Source organism: Aspergillus chevalieri, chromosome 2 (genome assembly GCF_016861735.1).
Source record: "Aspergillus chevalieri M1 DNA, chromosome 2, nearly complete sequence".
Lineage (NCBI taxonomy): Eukaryota > Fungi > Ascomycota > Eurotiomycetes > Eurotiales > Aspergillaceae > Aspergillus > Aspergillus chevalieri.
The window spans coordinates 993,602-1,010,268 of record NC_057363.1 but is presented as its reverse complement, the minus strand read 5'-3'; the positions used below and the strand labels follow the sequence as shown (position 1 = coordinate 1,010,268).

General features: G+C 52.8%; 5 protein-coding genes across 5 annotated transcripts; all 5 read right to left on the bottom strand.

The window, feature by feature from the left end:
* Nucleotides 1-334: 334 nt before the first annotated feature.
* ACHE_20342S (beta-glucosidase H) lies at nucleotides 335-2,931 on the bottom strand (the record flags this gene model as incomplete). Its single annotated transcript, XM_043284635.1, has 2 exons — nucleotides 335-2,802; nucleotides 2,862-2,931. 2 exons carry the CDS (start codon nucleotides 2,929-2,931, stop codon nucleotides 335-337), a joined length of 2,538 nt encoding a protein of 845 aa, XP_043133406.1.
* Nucleotides 2,932-3,818: 887 nt separating this feature from the next.
* On the bottom strand, nucleotides 3,819-9,466 carry ACHE_20341S (putative THO complex component (Rlr1); the record flags this gene model as incomplete). Its single annotated transcript, XM_043284634.1, has 2 exons — nucleotides 3,819-6,174; nucleotides 6,240-9,466. 2 exons carry the CDS (start codon nucleotides 9,464-9,466, stop codon nucleotides 3,819-3,821), a joined length of 5,583 nt encoding a protein of 1,860 aa, XP_043133405.1.
* Nucleotides 9,467-11,797: 2,331 nt separating this feature from the next.
* Nucleotides 11,798-12,289, bottom strand: ACHE_20340S (uncharacterized protein; the record flags this gene model as incomplete). The annotated part of the gene is made up of 1 exon (XM_043284633.1): nucleotides 11,798-12,289. The coding sequence occupies one exon, from the start codon at nucleotides 12,287-12,289 to the stop codon at nucleotides 11,798-11,800; it is 492 nt and encodes a 163-aa protein (XP_043133404.1).
* A 760-nt stretch (nucleotides 12,290-13,049) lies between these two features.
* On the bottom strand, nucleotides 13,050-14,174 carry ACHE_20339S (putative nucleoside-diphosphate-sugar epimerase; the record flags this gene model as incomplete). Its single annotated transcript, XM_043284632.1, has 3 exons — nucleotides 13,050-13,849; nucleotides 13,902-14,107; nucleotides 14,155-14,174. 3 exons carry the CDS (start codon nucleotides 14,172-14,174, stop codon nucleotides 13,050-13,052), a joined length of 1,026 nt encoding a protein of 341 aa, XP_043133403.1.
* Nucleotides 14,175-14,597: 423 nt separating this feature from the next.
* Nucleotides 14,598-16,513, bottom strand: VPS17 (retromer subunit VPS17; the record flags this gene model as incomplete). Its single annotated transcript, XM_043284629.1, has 3 exons — nucleotides 14,598-15,457; nucleotides 15,513-15,966; nucleotides 16,019-16,513. 3 exons carry the CDS (start codon nucleotides 16,511-16,513, stop codon nucleotides 14,598-14,600), a joined length of 1,809 nt encoding a protein of 602 aa, XP_043133402.1.
* Between the last annotated feature and the right edge of the window lie 154 nt (nucleotides 16,514-16,667).

Below are 16,667 nucleotides of genomic sequence, written 5' to 3'. Positions count from 1 at the left end.
ATCTTCCTTGGCATGGTGAGGAAGTAATGTGCGACACTGCCTACAATGGAAGATTTTCATGTCTTTGTTCCCAGGTTATTATGTGCCAAGAAGAGGTCGGCAGCCATGAACTGCCGAGGGACAATCAGCGGTCTGCTTAATTTGTTCTAGTGATTGTGTTCTTGCCAGACTTCTTGTTACTGCAAAGCGTGGGTTTTTCTATACTGGATATCGCTGCTCGGCCTTGATGCTTCAATTAGTAACTGTCTGATTGATTTGTTATAACTACCACTTATATTTATTTTGACATCCATAATGCGCTTCCCTAAACTTTAATTATACCACATGTATGACATTACAACCCAACCCAATACCTTGTCTTCTCCACCTCAAACTCCCCCTGTAACACCCCCTCCCCAGTCCCCGTAACCTCAACTCTATAAATTCCCTTCTCAGAAGCCCAAGCACCACGCTGCTCATCCCACCAGCTCGTCGCAACTTTCTTGTCCACAACGATCTGTACCTCCTTGCTCTTGCCAGGCTGCAGGAATACCTTATTGAAGCCCTTGAGTTCGCGCACGGGGCGGTTAACGCTGCTCGTTGGTGGAGGGCGAATCCATAATTGTGCGACTTCAGATCCTGCCACGGGGCCGGTGTTTGTGACGGTCAGGGTCGCGGTGATCGGTTCTGTGATGGTGCCCTCGGGTTGGTGTGGGAGGGTAGGGTTCTCCGGAACGGTGTTGATGGAAAGGTTTGAGCGAGTGAAGGTTGTGTACGAAAGACCGTATCCGAAACTGAAGAGCGGGTCTCGCTCGATCTTCTCGTAGAATCTGTACCCCACGTACACGTCCTCGCCGTAGAGCACGCGCCCCCGCTCCGAGCGGAAGTTCACGTAGCTCGGGTTATCCTGCAGGCGCACAGGGAATGTGAGGGGTAACTTGGCGGAAGGGTTGACGTCGCCGTACAGCACGTCCGCGATACCATTGCCGCACTCGTTACCACCGAACCAGGCCTGCAGGATAGCCTTGGCGTTGTGTGCCCAGGGCATGGTAACAGGTGTACCGCTCTGGTTGACGATGACGGTGTTGGGGTTTGCAGCCAGCACGCGCGTGATAAGCTCGTCGCTTCCCGGGGGCAGGTCCATGTGGTCGCGGTCGTAACCTTCTGTTTCCCATTCCATGGTGAGCCCAGCGAAGAGGACGACTTGTTCTGCGCGACACGCTTGTTCGACTGCGTGCGAGATGAGGTCTTCTTGATTGACCCGGCGAGCAGCACCGAAGCGGAAACCGCCGGGGCCAAAGGCGACGATGCCGCGGTTGTCGAGGTCGGAGGTTGGGGCGGTGCCGAATTGGAGGACGACCTTGTATGTGCGGCCGGCTTGGAGGTGCTTAGCGCCCTTTTCTTCGATGGTACCGTTGCCAAAGAAGGCGGAGCCGCGTTGCTGGTTCTTTGTGTTGTCGACTACGACTTCGTCGTCGACGAGGAGCTTGCCAGTACCGACGACGGTGACTCCAAAGTCGTAGAAACCGTCTTCTTCAGGGGTGAAGTAGCCCTCCATATCGACATAGAAAGTCATGGACTTGATCTTAGGGTTGACGTAGTCCATAAGGAAACCAGTCGATGCGACGAGATGCAGCTCATCGACAACTTCCCGGTTGGCTTCGGTAGGAGGTTCATTGAACACTCGGAACGCGAAGCCTTGTTTGCCGTCCACGGTCTTGAGCAGAGGTCCCAACAAAGGAAGATCCTTGTGCGAGTAGACACCTTGAGAAAACTCGACGGAAGCCTGACTCTTGGCCGAGACGCCTTGAAACGGCGTCACCGTGTAGTAAGGAAGAAGTGAAGCAGAGCCTCCTCCGCAGTATGCAGCGATCTTGGCATTAGGACCAATGACCAGAATCGGCTTGTCCTTCTTCAGTGGCAGAATGCTATCCTGGTTCTTCAGAAGAACAACAGACTCTGCGGCGGCCCGGCGCAGCAGAGCGTGATCCTGTTCTCGATTCAATCCCTTCTCTGGCGCTCCCTCGGTAATACCCAATGGATCCAGATAGTTGATCAAGTTAAGGACATTCCGCACACGTTCATCCAGGACAAACTCAGCGACCTTATTCGAAGACACAGCATGAGCCAACACGTCTCCTCGCCACCGGGTCTTGCCCGGCATCTCCAGATCCAGACCAGCATTGATCGCCTCAGAAGTACTGTATGTACCAAACCAATCACTCATAACTAGCCCATCCCATCCCCACTCCTTGCGAAGGATATCCCCAATAATCTTCTTATTCTCACTAACATGCGTCCCGTTCACCTTGTTATAAGCCGTCATGATACACGCACTTTGGCAAATCCTCAAAGCCACCTGGAATGGAAGCAGATAGATTTCCCGCAGAGCCCGCTGCGTGACGATACTATCGACAGCCAAACGTTCATGCTCCTGGTCATTACACACAAAGTGCTTCAGCGTCGCTCCGACACCCTTCTCTTGCATTCCCTTGCTGTAGTAGCCGGCTAAAGTACCGGATAATATCCCATCCTCGGAAAAGGACTCGAAACCCCGTCCGCCAAGCGGTGAGCGCTGGATGTTTATGGTAGGGCCCAGGACAACATGACAGCCTTTGGCGATGGCTTCGTCGGCCATTAATCGGCCGACATCGTTCAAGAGCTTGGTATCCCAGGAAGCACCCAGTGCAGTGGCACAGGGGAAGCATGCAGCTGGGATACCGTTGAAGAAACGTGTCCCTCGCACGCCGTTAGGGCCATCGGACAGACGCAGGGATGGGATGTTCAGACGGTGAACAGCTGCGGTGTGCCAGAAATCAACGCCTAGGCAGAGTTAGATATGTGCAAAGCAAGCCACAAGTATCCGAGGTAAAAGATATTACCAGCTGTCAAAGCGATCTTCTCGCCAAGAGTTAACTCCGAAATGGTCTGTTCTACGTCCAAGCGAACCATGATGCAATAGCGGGTCTGCCGTTAGAGCCAGAGAGGAAAGCGAATACAACGATGTGATCAAGGAAAGTGAAAAGAAGAACAAGAGTAAATATATGAGGGAGAACGGAGCAAAAGCTGGACACAAGAATCCAGGAGAATGTCGTAATAGATAAAGCCCATAAAACAAGTCCTTCATGCACGATCCATCAATCAATCAGATCGATCAATTCCTGTTTCCGAGCAGTGTTTTTAGTTCGTGCATCCGACCTCGACTCAACTCGACCCGGCAGTTGTCGCTCTTGTCACATTACTGTGATAGTAGTCCCATCCAATGCTCACATTTTGTTATCCCTGAGGACACGAAACGAAGCGAAACGAATATCACCCGGGAAGATCAATCAGGGACCGGACGGTAAACCTGTGGACGGATCGTCAGCCGAGATTCTGCCATACATTTTTGGCTTTGAAACACGCAAACCGGAATGCAGGAGTTACCCTACAGGGTAAAAGGACGATCCAATGAGCCCCCAGTGGGCGTGGACCCTGTCCTGTCAAATGGGCCGAAGATTTGCCAGTGCCGAAGTTGACTACGGAGTACTGTATGGCCGAAGCTTGACGAAAGTAGACGAAGGTATCATACCGAAGATTAGCCGGCGGACCATTGTCGGGCCGGATGGGGGAGCAGTTGCCTATCTGGGTGTATATCAAGTATATAGTATATCAGAGCAACTGAGATTATACTCTAGTATCAACAAAATGTTTCACCGTTTATGCTAATACATATCAATCGCTAGCAAAAGAAAAAAGCCATTCCAACACCCGATCATGCATACATATGAGAAAAAGAAACAAAATAGATCAATGAGAGACAGTATCAAATAAAACACCAGAGAAATACCAAAATATGTTTACATCCCCCGACGAGGCCGCTTGTTCTCGTTGCCCATCCGCATTCCTCCACGGCCTCCTCCTTCACCATGTCCGTCATCTCCGCCTCGTCCACGCTTGCGATGGCCTCCACCGCCGCCGCTGCTACCGCCGCCATAGTCACGGTCTCGCGCACGGTCCCGGTTGCGCTCGCGGTCACGCTCACGACCACCACCTCCCCATCGTCTTTCATCCTCGGCACTTCCTGGGAGGGGCGGGGGCGGAGGAGGCGGGGGAGGTGGTACTCCCATAGAGGATGGAGGTCGTAGACGGCCTTCATGTTCGTGAGAAGCCAAGTCTCCTGCAGCTCCTTCGTCTCGTTCGCGACGTTCTCTGCGGTCACGGTTGCCGCCTCCCCGTCGTAGTACTTCTCGGGGTGGTTCGTAGCGGGCGTCGTCCCGACTGGCAGCCGCGCCAGCGTCGCTCCGACGGCTGCGTTCTCGTTCATATTCGCGAGCGCGTTCGCGTTCTTCCCGTCGGCTGCTGCTGCGTGTTCCTTCTTCATCTCCTGCACGACGTTCTCGTTCTCGCTCGCGCTCGCGCTCACGATCCCGTTCGCGTTCACGATCTCTATCGCTGCGCTCACCACGCTCGCGGTCACCACGATCACGCTCACGATCTCTGTCCCGTTCACGATCCCTTTCTCGCTCGCGGTCACGGTCACGATCTCGTTCTGAGTATCGCTGCGAAGAACGCCGTGACTCAGAGCCAGGTTCATCGATCAAATCACCTCGACCACCAAGACTCCTACGCGAATGCCCTTCATCTCCTCGGGAAGCGCTGGTGATCCGATCCGCCAGAAGGTCAGGTCGACCCTGTTGAGAAGAAGATGAGACAGTGCGACTTCCATCATCAGGTGTACCGCCGGATGGGGTAGACTGCGGAGATGGCGCGTTCATCGCAGCGGCGGAGCGGTTCGCGCCTCGGCCTCGGATCGATGTACCAGGTCCACTGCGATCTGCGGGGCCCGCCGATTGCTGAAGCATATTGTTGATTCCAGCGAATCGTTTGTCTCCTCGTCCTCTGTCACCGCCGCCACCACCACCACCACCAGATCCTGAAGGCTGTGCTCCACGAGGCATAGGTGCTGGGCCTGATGGCGGGGCAAATGAACTACGGGGCCCAGATGGAGGGGCAATCCCTGGTGAAGGTGGTTGCTGAGATCGTCCGCCGCCATACTCATTGCCTTGCTGCTGTAATGCCTTGAGACGGTCTGGGTGAATTCCGCTATTGTCCAACCGATCACCGGCAGGTGATGCTGGTGCTCCTGGCGGTTGCTGTTTCGGTCCCATTGGCGGTTGGCGCTCATTGCCTCCCGCCGGAGGCGGAGGCGGGGGTTGAGGTCCAGATGCTCCGCGACCACCACGGTTTCTTGAGCGTGGCCCAGAAGGAATCTCTGCAGGTTCCGGCTGGCGCAATCGCCCGTGGCTCATGTCCGGACCAGATGGGGTTTCTCTTGGGTCATGAATCTCTCGCCCTGGACGTTCGCTGCGCGGCCCCGTAGGCAAATCATCAAGTCGCGAACCTGGAGGGTAATTGGCGAAACGTCGATCATCGCCAGGGAAGCGTTCAAGGCGGCCAGGGAGATCTGACGATCTCGGTGGTGACAGGCCTCTCGGAGGAGGCCCGCGTCGATCCCGGTCTGGACGCTCATGGATTAATCCGGCACGGTCAGGATGCGTCTGTGGGCCTGGTCGTGGACCATTTGGCGCTTCAAGGGGTAAGCGTGCCCCGTCAGAACGTCCATCAAAGCCATCAGGTGCGGGGCGCAACCGTCCAGATCGGTCCAACCATTCAGGTTCTCGAGGAAGTCGACCGTCGCGATACGCAGGGCCACGGAATGGCTCATCTGGAGGCAACCTTGTCGGTAAATCTCTCTCGAGTAGACCATGGCTATGGGGGTCATGCTCCCCATCATAGCGGCCCGGGTGTCGTTGTCGTTCAGGTCGGGGCGGTAGTCTTCCATCCCCATGGCGAATTGGCCGGTTAGGCAATCCACGAATGTTCGATGCACTGGATGAAGATCGCTCGATTTCAGGACGCTTGGGGATATCTGCTTGTCTCTCTAGAGCCTGAGGCTCTGGTTGAGAAACAGCGGAAGCGGATGAAGCGCGTGGTTGTTTGGCTGCTGGTTCGGCTGGCTTGTCGGTTGGTGCCACCTCCGGACCACCAGTAACAGGTTGCTCAGCTTGCTGTGGTGTCGTCTCAGGTTTCCCAGAAGGTTCTTGTTTAGCTCCTTCCGTTCCCTTCATTGCAACATCGGTCATTTTGGCGTCCTCAATCTCTCCATCCTCAACTTCCTGTTTTGACGGTTCAGGCTTGGGGGCACCTTCGGCTCTGTATATGGGGGGAAACAATTAGAAACCTGTAAAAAAAATGGGACAAATAGTTCGTCAACTTACTCTTGGCCACCTGGGGGCTTGAACGAAGGCGCAGCCGCATTCAACGGTGTTGGTGTCACCGTTCCCGAAGCGCCAGCCTTCTCAGCCGTAGCCTTATCAGACAGAGCTTGCTCAGTCTTCTGTTGCTGTTGCTGCGCGGGGATCGGTCCCTTAATCTCATTAAACGCCTGAGGAAGCATCCATTTCTTCTCTCTCCGGTTGAGGTCACCGATCAGCGAAGCAGCGGGTGTCTTCACATCATCGCGTTCGTCGTTCTGGCTCAGGTTGTTGACGCTCTTCAAGATGTCACGACCGATCCAGTTTACTGCGGGGAATTGTTGGACAATTGCCTTGAGTACACTGATAGCGTTTCGAATGTGCATGTATTCGCCCCCGTTCAGACAGATCTTGAGTGCTGAGGCCAGGATACGGTGCCATTTATACAGAAGTCGACGGAAGTCCTCATAGTCTAAGAACATTGTTGGCTTGCCGTCAGAGCCAACGGACGTGGCGAATCCGGTGAGGTCCTTCTTCGTTCCGAATGCCTCCTTCTCGTAGACTGCCTTGTCCGCATGCCAGCGACCGAGATCCCGTAGGGTTTCGTTGAGGAAGTGCCCGAGATTGTCAGCTTCCTTTGAGGTACATTGGAAGATGAGGGCCGTAACCCTTTGCTCACGGAACAGTTGATCCAACAATCCGACAGTCCGGAAATTCGGTGTCCCGGAGGTATGCAAGAACTTAAGCATCTTAAAACAGTAGAAAGCCTCGATAGGCGACAGAAGCAAACGAGGCACAAAGCACTGCTCCAACAAGGAAACATTCAAAGTGTCGTAGTTTCCTCGCATGCCAGCAAACCACCGGTCCTTTTCTTTCTGCAATCTTATCCTGGTCTGGCCGTACGCCTTGAGATGAGTTTTGTTTTCCTCCAATATCCGTTCCTGAAGCTGAGTGAGCTGCTTTTTTTCTCGTTCCTTCCTCTGAGTACCGGCCATGCTGATGTCGGATCGATCGTTGTTAATTGTAACCACCTTCCTCTTCTGGCGGTCAATTTCATCTTCATACGCTTTCTGAGGGACATGCACGTCGTAAAGCGATAATTGCCAGAAAATAACGTAGAAACGCAAACCAACGATGCCGTACGTTTCGACCGGCAAGACAGACTGGATCTGTCCTTCGAGATCTTGGATGACAGCATTCGACGCAGGGGGTTCGGAATTACCATTGTCGTTCGCAGCGGTTTGCTCAGGAGCAAGAGTGCCATCCGATTCGTTTAAGCTTTGAGGCTGCGGCTTGTCCACATCCATGGCCCCTTCGGCTGTTGCTTCCTCCGCCTTGGCTGTTGGCTCACCATCAACTGCCATCTCCTGACCATCCTCAGCCTTCGTTGCTGATGATGCTTCCTCACTTTCACGAGTTTTCGCCGCAGCTTCGTCCTCCTGGGCCGCACGTTCTACCTCGGCGATTTTCTTTCCGATGCTCGGTCGTTGAATCCAGAAAGCGAGTTCAGGCTGCACACCGAATCCTTTGATGAGAGTAGGCAGATCAGGAACAAACGAATCGAACTCCTCGACCGACATATTGCTGCGCAGCAAATCGAGATACTGTGTAAGAATACGGTGGATTTCGTCGAATATGTTACCCGAGAGCTTCAACTCGGAAGAACTCTCATCCTGGAAGATACAGGTCCACCGCTCTTGTGCAATAGCAACGAGCAACTGGCCGGCAAGCTTTGAAACGGTAAGGGATTTCATTAGCCGCTTCGAAGTCGTCTTGGACTCGTGTCGCTTGTCTAACAGCTGCAGAATCGTCTGTGATTGGAGGGTATCGCCACCTGCCATGGCTTGGATTTGTGACTCGTTGAAACTGCTGTCCGTAATAATACCTGCCATGGAGCTGATCATCTGCTCTAAGACAATAAGGTCAGTGGAGTTATTGTGCCGCAGCTGCTCTACCACATACTGCAGCACTGGAGTAGGGTCCATGACAGAGTATCGCTTGAAAGTCCTGCCAGCGAAGGTAGCCAGCGCATTCAGCCACCGACTGGTTAGTAAACCTCCTTCTTGGACACGACTCCGCCCTTTCTGACCAAGGGAGTTGATCAGAGACCATGTCAAAATATCATATCCGAGGTATGTGAAATAACGGGCACACTCCACAACAACCTCGATGAGGTTCTCGTAGGATTCGATCTGGCTGATGGCGACGTTGATGACAATACCTGGATTTGCGTATGCAATCTTCGCCAGCGCACGAGCCATGGGACGGATATTCGTTTTGCTCAGTCTCTTGAGCGTGTCCTTGGTTTCGGCCCTAGCTTGGTCGAATGCTGATTTGATGTCGGGAAGTCGCGAAGTTTGCCCAAAGTACCATTCCGCGTACATATTGTATCGGACCTCACGGGAAAAGAAACTGATGAGATCGAAAACTTCATTGACAACACCGGGGTTGGCCTTGGTCAAACTGATAGCGGGAACCAAAAGACGCTTGCACAAATCCTGCCAACGGGCTCGGTTCTCTTGAGAGCCGTCCTTACTTAAACTGTCTCTTCCGATCCGTGCCAATTTCGAGAGCAAAGCCGCATCCTGTCCAATCTTGTGGCCAGACAGGTTGAGGAACGAAGAACAGAGAGCGAACACGTCGTCGACAGACTGGCAGATAGGAACATTGTCCGCCCAGTCGTCCCAATAGAAACGGTAATCCGTCCCATCATGTTCATCCTCCACGTCAAGTTGGGCCCATCGAAGGACCCTCCTCGGAGGCGCCTGATTCAGACGAACCTGTCCCTTAGGTACACTGGACTGGTCCAGGCTGGGGATCTGTTGCTGATCCCGAAGTCCGTCGACAGAAGGTAGAGGACGTAGCGAAGCGTAGACCTTACTCAAAGAGTGATGTAAGATACGGTGAATGAATTCAGGAAGTTCGGTGTAGACGTCCATCAGCCAAGGGAACTTGCTCAGGATCAAAAGGGCTTCAGGAAGGGCGCCAATAGCTAGCAGACTCTTGAGCAGCAGAACCTTTTGATCTGAAGGTTCCGGTAGTTCATTTTCCTCCGCTTTGGCTGCAGCCTTGTCTGCCTCTTGCTCCTTACTCGGAGTGGCTCGAGCTTCTGATTCACGTATCCGTGGCATAGGAACAGTATCGTCTGCCAGAGCGCCGGCCATCATTAGGGCATTGACACCGCCGCCAGGTCGTGCTGCTCGTTCTCGCTCCGCTTTCTCTTTCAACTTCTCCTCTTTCAGTTCATCCATCGAATCATCAGGCCTCCAGAGATGAGGGTACAGGTCGCGAAGAGAGATGAAGCCCACTTTGATAAGCAAGGCTGCCAGATAGATGAGATTATCTGGAAGAATATCTGACTTTGAGCGAGCTCTCGATGAGTAGAAGCGTAACTTGAACCCGAGAAGTTGTGCGGCGACACGGCTACCTTTGGGAGGCAATGTGCCGGTCTCCTCAATCCACTTGCGAGTCTCGACTTCCTCTTCCGACAAGGCGTTTGATTCAGGTAGTACTTGTCTCTTTTCCTCCTCGGAGACCGGTCTGCGCCCGATTTCGAAGAAAGCGCGAATTCCAATCTCTCTCACTCGACTCCAGAACTCACGGTCTCGTTGTTCATTAGATTTCATGATCTCTGCTCGTTCTTCATCAGTCGTGGCCCAGCCAGACGAGCCTGGCAGGGCCCAGTTTGGCAACCCAGAATCACGATTGCTACCCTCAAGGGTACGGAAAGTATCCTCCTTAGGCCACCATGAACTGACGCGCAGCAGCTTCACAAAAAAGCGATATTGTTTCACTAGAACAGCGGCGAAAACGTCAAGAGTAACGTCTAAGACGCGACCAACGTCCATGTCGAAAGCACCGATCATCGCCTTTACCCGTTCAAACGTATCCTCGACAACCTCACTAGACGGCGGTTCGTTGTTACTCGTCGTAAAGAGCTCAGTTAGTAACTTCGAATAACCTTCGGATTCTTCCCGCAAGAGGTTATAGTTCGATTGCCGGTAAAGGAGGTTGGTCTGTTTCCGAATACCCATACGGGCAAAGGTCTCGCGAACAAGCCCGAGCGATTGAAGGAGGGGTGTATCGAGCTGGAGACGCATGAGCGCTGCATTGATACCAGTCGAGAATACCAACGGCTTCAGGGCACCATTGGTCGTATCAGAATCGGTAACGATAGACAGTGTGTCGAGAAACAGGGCGCGCGTGTCGAGCAACGGTGTCGCGTCTTGTCCATTCTCCATATCGACATCCTGAGCCGCAGCCTCCTCCCCGATTATATCTTTCACTGCAGCCCCTGCATCTGTCGGTGGTAAACGGCCGTGAATAGCAGATCTGATAAGCTCCTGGTAAATGGACGCCAGTTTCCCAACGTCTTGTTGATTTTTTGTCTGTATGCCTTCATCAGCCAGCCTTTGTCGCCCCGTTGACATCCATTCCTCAATGACATTATCGGTGACATATTCGTAATCGTAAAGTGTGGGTGGATTAGAAGGAGGTCGAGCGACGGGAGCAGGCTCTGGCTGCGGCGCCGCTTGGGTTTGCTCCTGCTGAGCAGGAGCCGGTGGTGCAGGCGACGGTGACGGCTGAGGTTGCTGGTTTCCAGCGCCTGCCGTGGCCCCGTTTGTCTGCATCGGTTCTGAAACCTCTCTGGCGGGAGTGGGAGTCGCGTTGGGGGTCATACTATGCTGGCCATCAGCGCTCGGCCTCCGACTGGGACCATTACGACCTCCTCGACTGGGTTGTCGTCGTAAGCGCCCGCGTGATTCGGGGAAGTCGCGAGGTTGGTGTTGCGCCATGTTGAGATTGCTCGGACGATGGGGGGAGGGTCTCTTGGACTCGTTCCCGGAATCGCCAGACCACGATCGATCACCTCTCTTTCTTTTACCTCCGGCACCTGGAGCCATGACAGCTTAGGTCAGAGCTGGTCGTCTCAGGTAGAGAAATGGTGAGTTGTCGACAGATCGCAGCTCATCGGGTGTGAGTCGCTTTGAGACTGGGGAATTGGTCAGTACTGGCGGGCAACACGTTTTGATGTAAACTTGATAGATAAAAGGGCCAGACGAGTTTGCGGAAAAGGAGAAGGAGAATACCTGCTGTCGATTACTCTATAAGAAAAGAAAGGAGCGAAACGACGACTGCGCAGCGTCGGACTATTCACTTGTTGCAGGGAAAGCATGAAAGAACGGCCGCCGCAGCTTGCTATGAAAGCGCCAGCGGCGGCTAGCGCGTCTATATCTTGTCGCGCGTCAAAATGTTTATGTATGAGGTCACATAAATCTACGAGCTTTTATTTACATGATGATGGGTTGTGGTATTAATCATCACTTGATGCAGTTACTCCAATGAATCGCTCATAAATCAATCTTCAACCCATATCTCAATTTCTTCGACCTTGACCTTGTCCGGCCAAACCCCTCTCCAAGAAGTTCCCCTCTATGCTGATTCTCCCTTCGGCCCAAAAGAATTATGAGATATAACTGCCCGTCTCAAGTCTCTATTTAATACCAATGGCGTATTCGCGACGATGTGCGTAAAACGAAGTGAAGTCAGTGCTCCTCTGTTCAGATTACTTTCTAGCATGGTCAAGACAGCGCTTTCTTGTCATTGCGAGCTGTTGCTAAGCTTTGGAAGATGATTCTCCGTGTATCAGCCGGTGTTCTAGTCCGGGAATCCTCACTCTCTTCATAGACACGCCTGGATCGATCGTAATCCGTCAATACCAGCGATCGGAGCAGATCATTCAAAGTCAATTGTCTAGCGGAATGTTCATCGAACGGGGCTTGCGAGATGTTGATAAGACTGCGGTAGAGAACCGCACCCGCTTCATTCATGGACGACGGAAGAAACCCCAATCTCTGTAGGAATGAAACAAACGCCGGTTGGGAGAGATATCGTGAGCCATTATTATCGGCGCAGAGAGAATCAAACGTTTCGTGTAGTCGTTGCTCTTCGTCGTCCTCCAAAATGCCGAAATTCTTGGTTCTGCTGCTAAGAGTGTGCAGGAGCGCATCACGACTGAAATGGCCTTGTTTGAACCATTCCTCGACTTTGCCGTAATATTCTTGAGGATCCATGGAAGCATAGCGAGTTCACCTGAGATTCAGGGATCTCCATAGCGGGGTTAACACAGCGGGGCATTGTGCCTGAGATATCATTTGAACTGGCTACCCCGTAAATTGATCCACAATGGATAATTAGTACCCTCTGTTCAGTCGAGACAGACAGTCTCTATTATTGAGGCCCTATGTATGTCTATGTATACGTAGTCAATTCATGGTTGTTCTGCCATAGCCCTAATAAATAGTGATTCCCTGGTGCACTGTCTAGGCTATCGAAAAATATAGCTCATTGCCATCCTCCAGCTCTAAACTTCGCAGTTGGCCTAGGGAGACATTGTCATGGGTCCTGAAGCTGAAGTTATTGTCAATACCTAGATACAGAAGCCAATGCTGAGGATGCCACTCTTACCGAGCATAATAGTAAGGATTATCTGCTTCCCACTCGCAATCGATTGGATTTTCTTGAGTATTATGTTAAAAACTAGAAAATAGGAAGAAGTCCAGAGTGTCCAATACTTCACTCATTATATACTCACTTAAGGGTAGATGCATGACCTCATTTTCAGCTGAGGGGGAGTGCGCCATGTATACATGGCTAATTTGGCAGAGTGCTCCGCAAAATGGACGATCTCTATTCTCTGGGTTCAGCTGAGGTCAATGTTCATGGCTAATGAGGTTTTATGCTCGAATGTGGGGTACATGATAGATTTGTTCAATTGTACTATATGCATGTCAGGTCATTCATAAAAGATCACCATCTGGCTGCATAATTGCATCACCGCAAACCTAGACCCTTAGCCTCCACATCAACAATATGCGGAATCAATTCAATCAACTTTGGCTTCTCAGGAGTCCATCCCAACAGCTTCCGAGCCCGAATAGCATGTCCCCTCGAGGTACTACCCCAAGCATACAGACCAAACTGGTTCAATTCGGTAACCTGGGCATCAGGAATCGGCTCCACATCCGGAGACGAAATCAGTCCCTTCTCATGCGCAACCTTGGCAACCTCCCGCTGGATATCACCCCAAACGAACGACCCATTCTCAGCAAAGTAGTAACCCCCGTCGTTCCAGGTCGCCGGCGCACCACCAGCAGCCGCGGCCTCACCCAGAGAAAGATAAACCTTGCTCAAATCCTGAACATGAACCTGGTGCCAGATATTCGTACCCTGTCCAACAAGCAGACCCTTCTTGCGCTGCAACACAGCAGCAGCCAGCCAGTAAGCCTGCACACTCTTCTGGTTACCGGGTCCGCGACCGGGTCCGTAGATTGTGGGAGGGCAAACGATAGCCGTCTTGATGCTTTCCGGGTTGTTCTTGCTGGCTTCGATGACGATTTTGTCGACGTTGCGGTGGAGGGCGTCGTCGGGGAGGTTGAGGAGTTCGGAGACGCCGTCCCAGTCGTTGTACTCCTTGGAGCGCTCGATACCCCAGGTGTTGGTGCGGAAGTCTTCGACGGTTAGGATACCAGTGCCGGAGGTGTGAATCCACCAGACGGGGTTCTGAGGGGTGTGGTGACTGGCGCCTTTGGCAATTGCTTCGGCTGAAGCGACGTGGTCGCAGTCCGCGAAGTCTGTGGTTGTTAGCTGCACATACTTAACTAAATGATCAGGGGGCAAACGTACGGTAAACAATGTCCGCATTCTTAACTTCTTCCTCGATGATGTCGGCCGAGTCCAGATCACCTTGCACAATCCGGACCTGGGGGTATTCACTGGCAAGCTTCGCAGCCTTGTCTTTGTTGCGAATAAGGACCGACAGCTGCCAGTCAGGATGGGCTTGGTGAACGGAGTAGAAGCCGTCACCGCCAATGTATCCAGTTGTTCCTGTCCTTCGGGATGTCAGCGAAGTATACAAAGCGGGATATGGGGCACATACAAGAAGACCTTGGGGGCCATTTTGAGTGGTATGCAGTAAGTATGAATTGTATACAATTGTACAAGAATGAGAGAGCAGTTCAAGTCACAGGAGAGAGAAGAGGGTATTATATCATGGCTGCTTTCAAATCAAAAGTGGAACCGCACCGAAAGACAGTGAACCGAAGTGGGGGAGTCTCCGAGGAGTCAGGTTATCTCCGAGCTCAAAGATGGGGGTATATATGGCGCGACAGTCAACAGTAGCATTTGTTCCTGTTGTATTACGCACTCACTCATTAATGGGGCTTGCGAAATATCACACAATATACACAGATCCATGCGAAATAATCATGATGATAATCACATACAGAACTGACTAAAATAACAAATTGACAGTCAAGGGGAATCACACAACAGATCATGACCCATACTTTTTACATACAAGGGATGCCGACAATGCCTAGCTTAGAACGTGCTGGCCGCCAACCGACTCGCCGCATTCCGAGCATCGAGCCGGTCATCATCGTCTTCTTCGGCGATGGACCCAACGCCGCTGGAGGAGCGCACTCTTCCGGGCCCAGCTTCTGTTTCCTCGTCGTTCTCCAGATTCGGCGCCATATAGCTGCCACTCAAGCTACGCCCAAGACTGTCACCCCGACGGGGAACACCACTCCAAGCGTCACCCTTGGGTCCTTGGCTCGACCCAAGGTTCGGTCGTCGTGCCGTTGGATGCGCCTCACGGCCCAGACGACTGAGACCTCCAGAGGAGTCGATGGCGCGGATGTCTGGTCGGACACTCTCTAGAGTCGCCAAGGTTCTGCGCTCTGCCTCGATCTGGCGTAAGGTGTACTCGCGTAGGTGAGAAATGACGTCGTTAGATGTTTGGTCGAACCACCGTCGTTTCTCTTGAACCAGGTTGGAGGTGACTCGGTGGGTTCGCTTCGACAGGTAAGCTTCATGGCTCTCCGCCTCTTCCAAGGCACTGAGAGCCTCGTCCACCTTGTCGGGACGGACCGACGAGCTGACTCTCAATCGGTCGGCGGCAGCGCGCTTGCTGCGGGCGGTCTGCTGGGCCTGAAGGAGGTCTCGGAGAAGAATGTGACGATTTGTCAATGTTTCCTTCACGACAAAGGCATCGGAGGAATGGTAATTCAGCGGGTCGCCCAGCGTCGTTGCCTCGGCTGTTGCCTGCACTGCATGGTAATCACCCACGTTCGAAATGACTTTTCCCAGTTTCTTGTAGGCGTTGGCCAGTCCTGGATGGGTCTCCTGTACATGCATTTGCCCAAGCTTGATACCAAAGTCAGTTTCCGCCAAGCCAAGCCCTGGACATTGTTAACTTTCCGAAAATGGTAACCATAAGACAGGGTGTCAACATACCCCGTCGACCTTTAACTACGCGATCCACTTTGTGACTTGCGTCCATGGCACCCAAGTAAAACATCTTCACAGCAGGGCGTGCGCTCTGCAGCTCAGGGGTATCATCCGGGGGCGGCGCAAACTGCTTCAAGACCTTCCTTCGCATTCCTGTCGCTGGCTGTTTCATCCGGACAACCGGGCTGTAACCAAAATCGCTTTCGACGAACAGAACCACTTCGTCATCTTGCGTGAGGATCTCATTGCTCATAACAATGTTGAGCCATCGTTGCATTCCCGCTTTAACGCGCACCTCATCCTCCTCCGTTCCTGCACCGGCAGGCGTCAATGGCGGGGGCACAGCGGGGACGAGAGCTTCAGGGTTGGCCGACATCAAATGCTCCGCAAGTCGGACGAATTCCGCATGTGTACGACGAACATCTCGGTATTGCGTAGTTCGGAATTTGGGGATATTTGTCTAAATCTCAGGTCAGATGAACATCTCCAAAATAATTGTACAAGTTACCCACGTGGACATCAAACCGAAGAATAGGATCCTTCTTGCCCGTCCTCTCCAGTCCTGTAATTCTCGCCTGGATTTTGTATAGCGGAGCCGGTCGCTTATTCTCCTGCCCTGCTGGTGCAAAATGCGGCTGGGCAGCAGGCTGTACTTGCTGTTGCGGTGCATACTGCGGTGCATACTGCGGTTGCTGCGGCGGGAGCGGTGGTTGTTGCGTAGCGTACGGAGGTTGCTCAACTGCATAGTCTGGATCACCTAATTGCGCGCTCTGTAACCGCTCCGACAAATCAGCATCAGGGTCTTCCTCTCTCGAAGCCGACCAAGGCCCAGCACCGGCAGCTTGGGACAGATCTCGGTCCGCATCGTACGGCGACTGTTGCTGAGGGGGTAACGCGGACGGGGGGATATCGCTATCGTTGGATTCCGAAAAGGTAGTCCTCTCGGGTGCTGGAGACGCCCAAGGAGAGGAACCAGTAGGATGATCAGATATAGCTGAATAGTCCATTGTTTGTCGGGTTGTCTGTATCGGTTTGAATGTATGTATGGGACCGGCCACGTTCTGCCTTGAAGACCGTCAGCGAATACGAACAGACCGCGCTGATAATTCAAAGATGCCGCGCACCCGTCAGTCTCTCCAATTCAGAATTACCGACGGAATT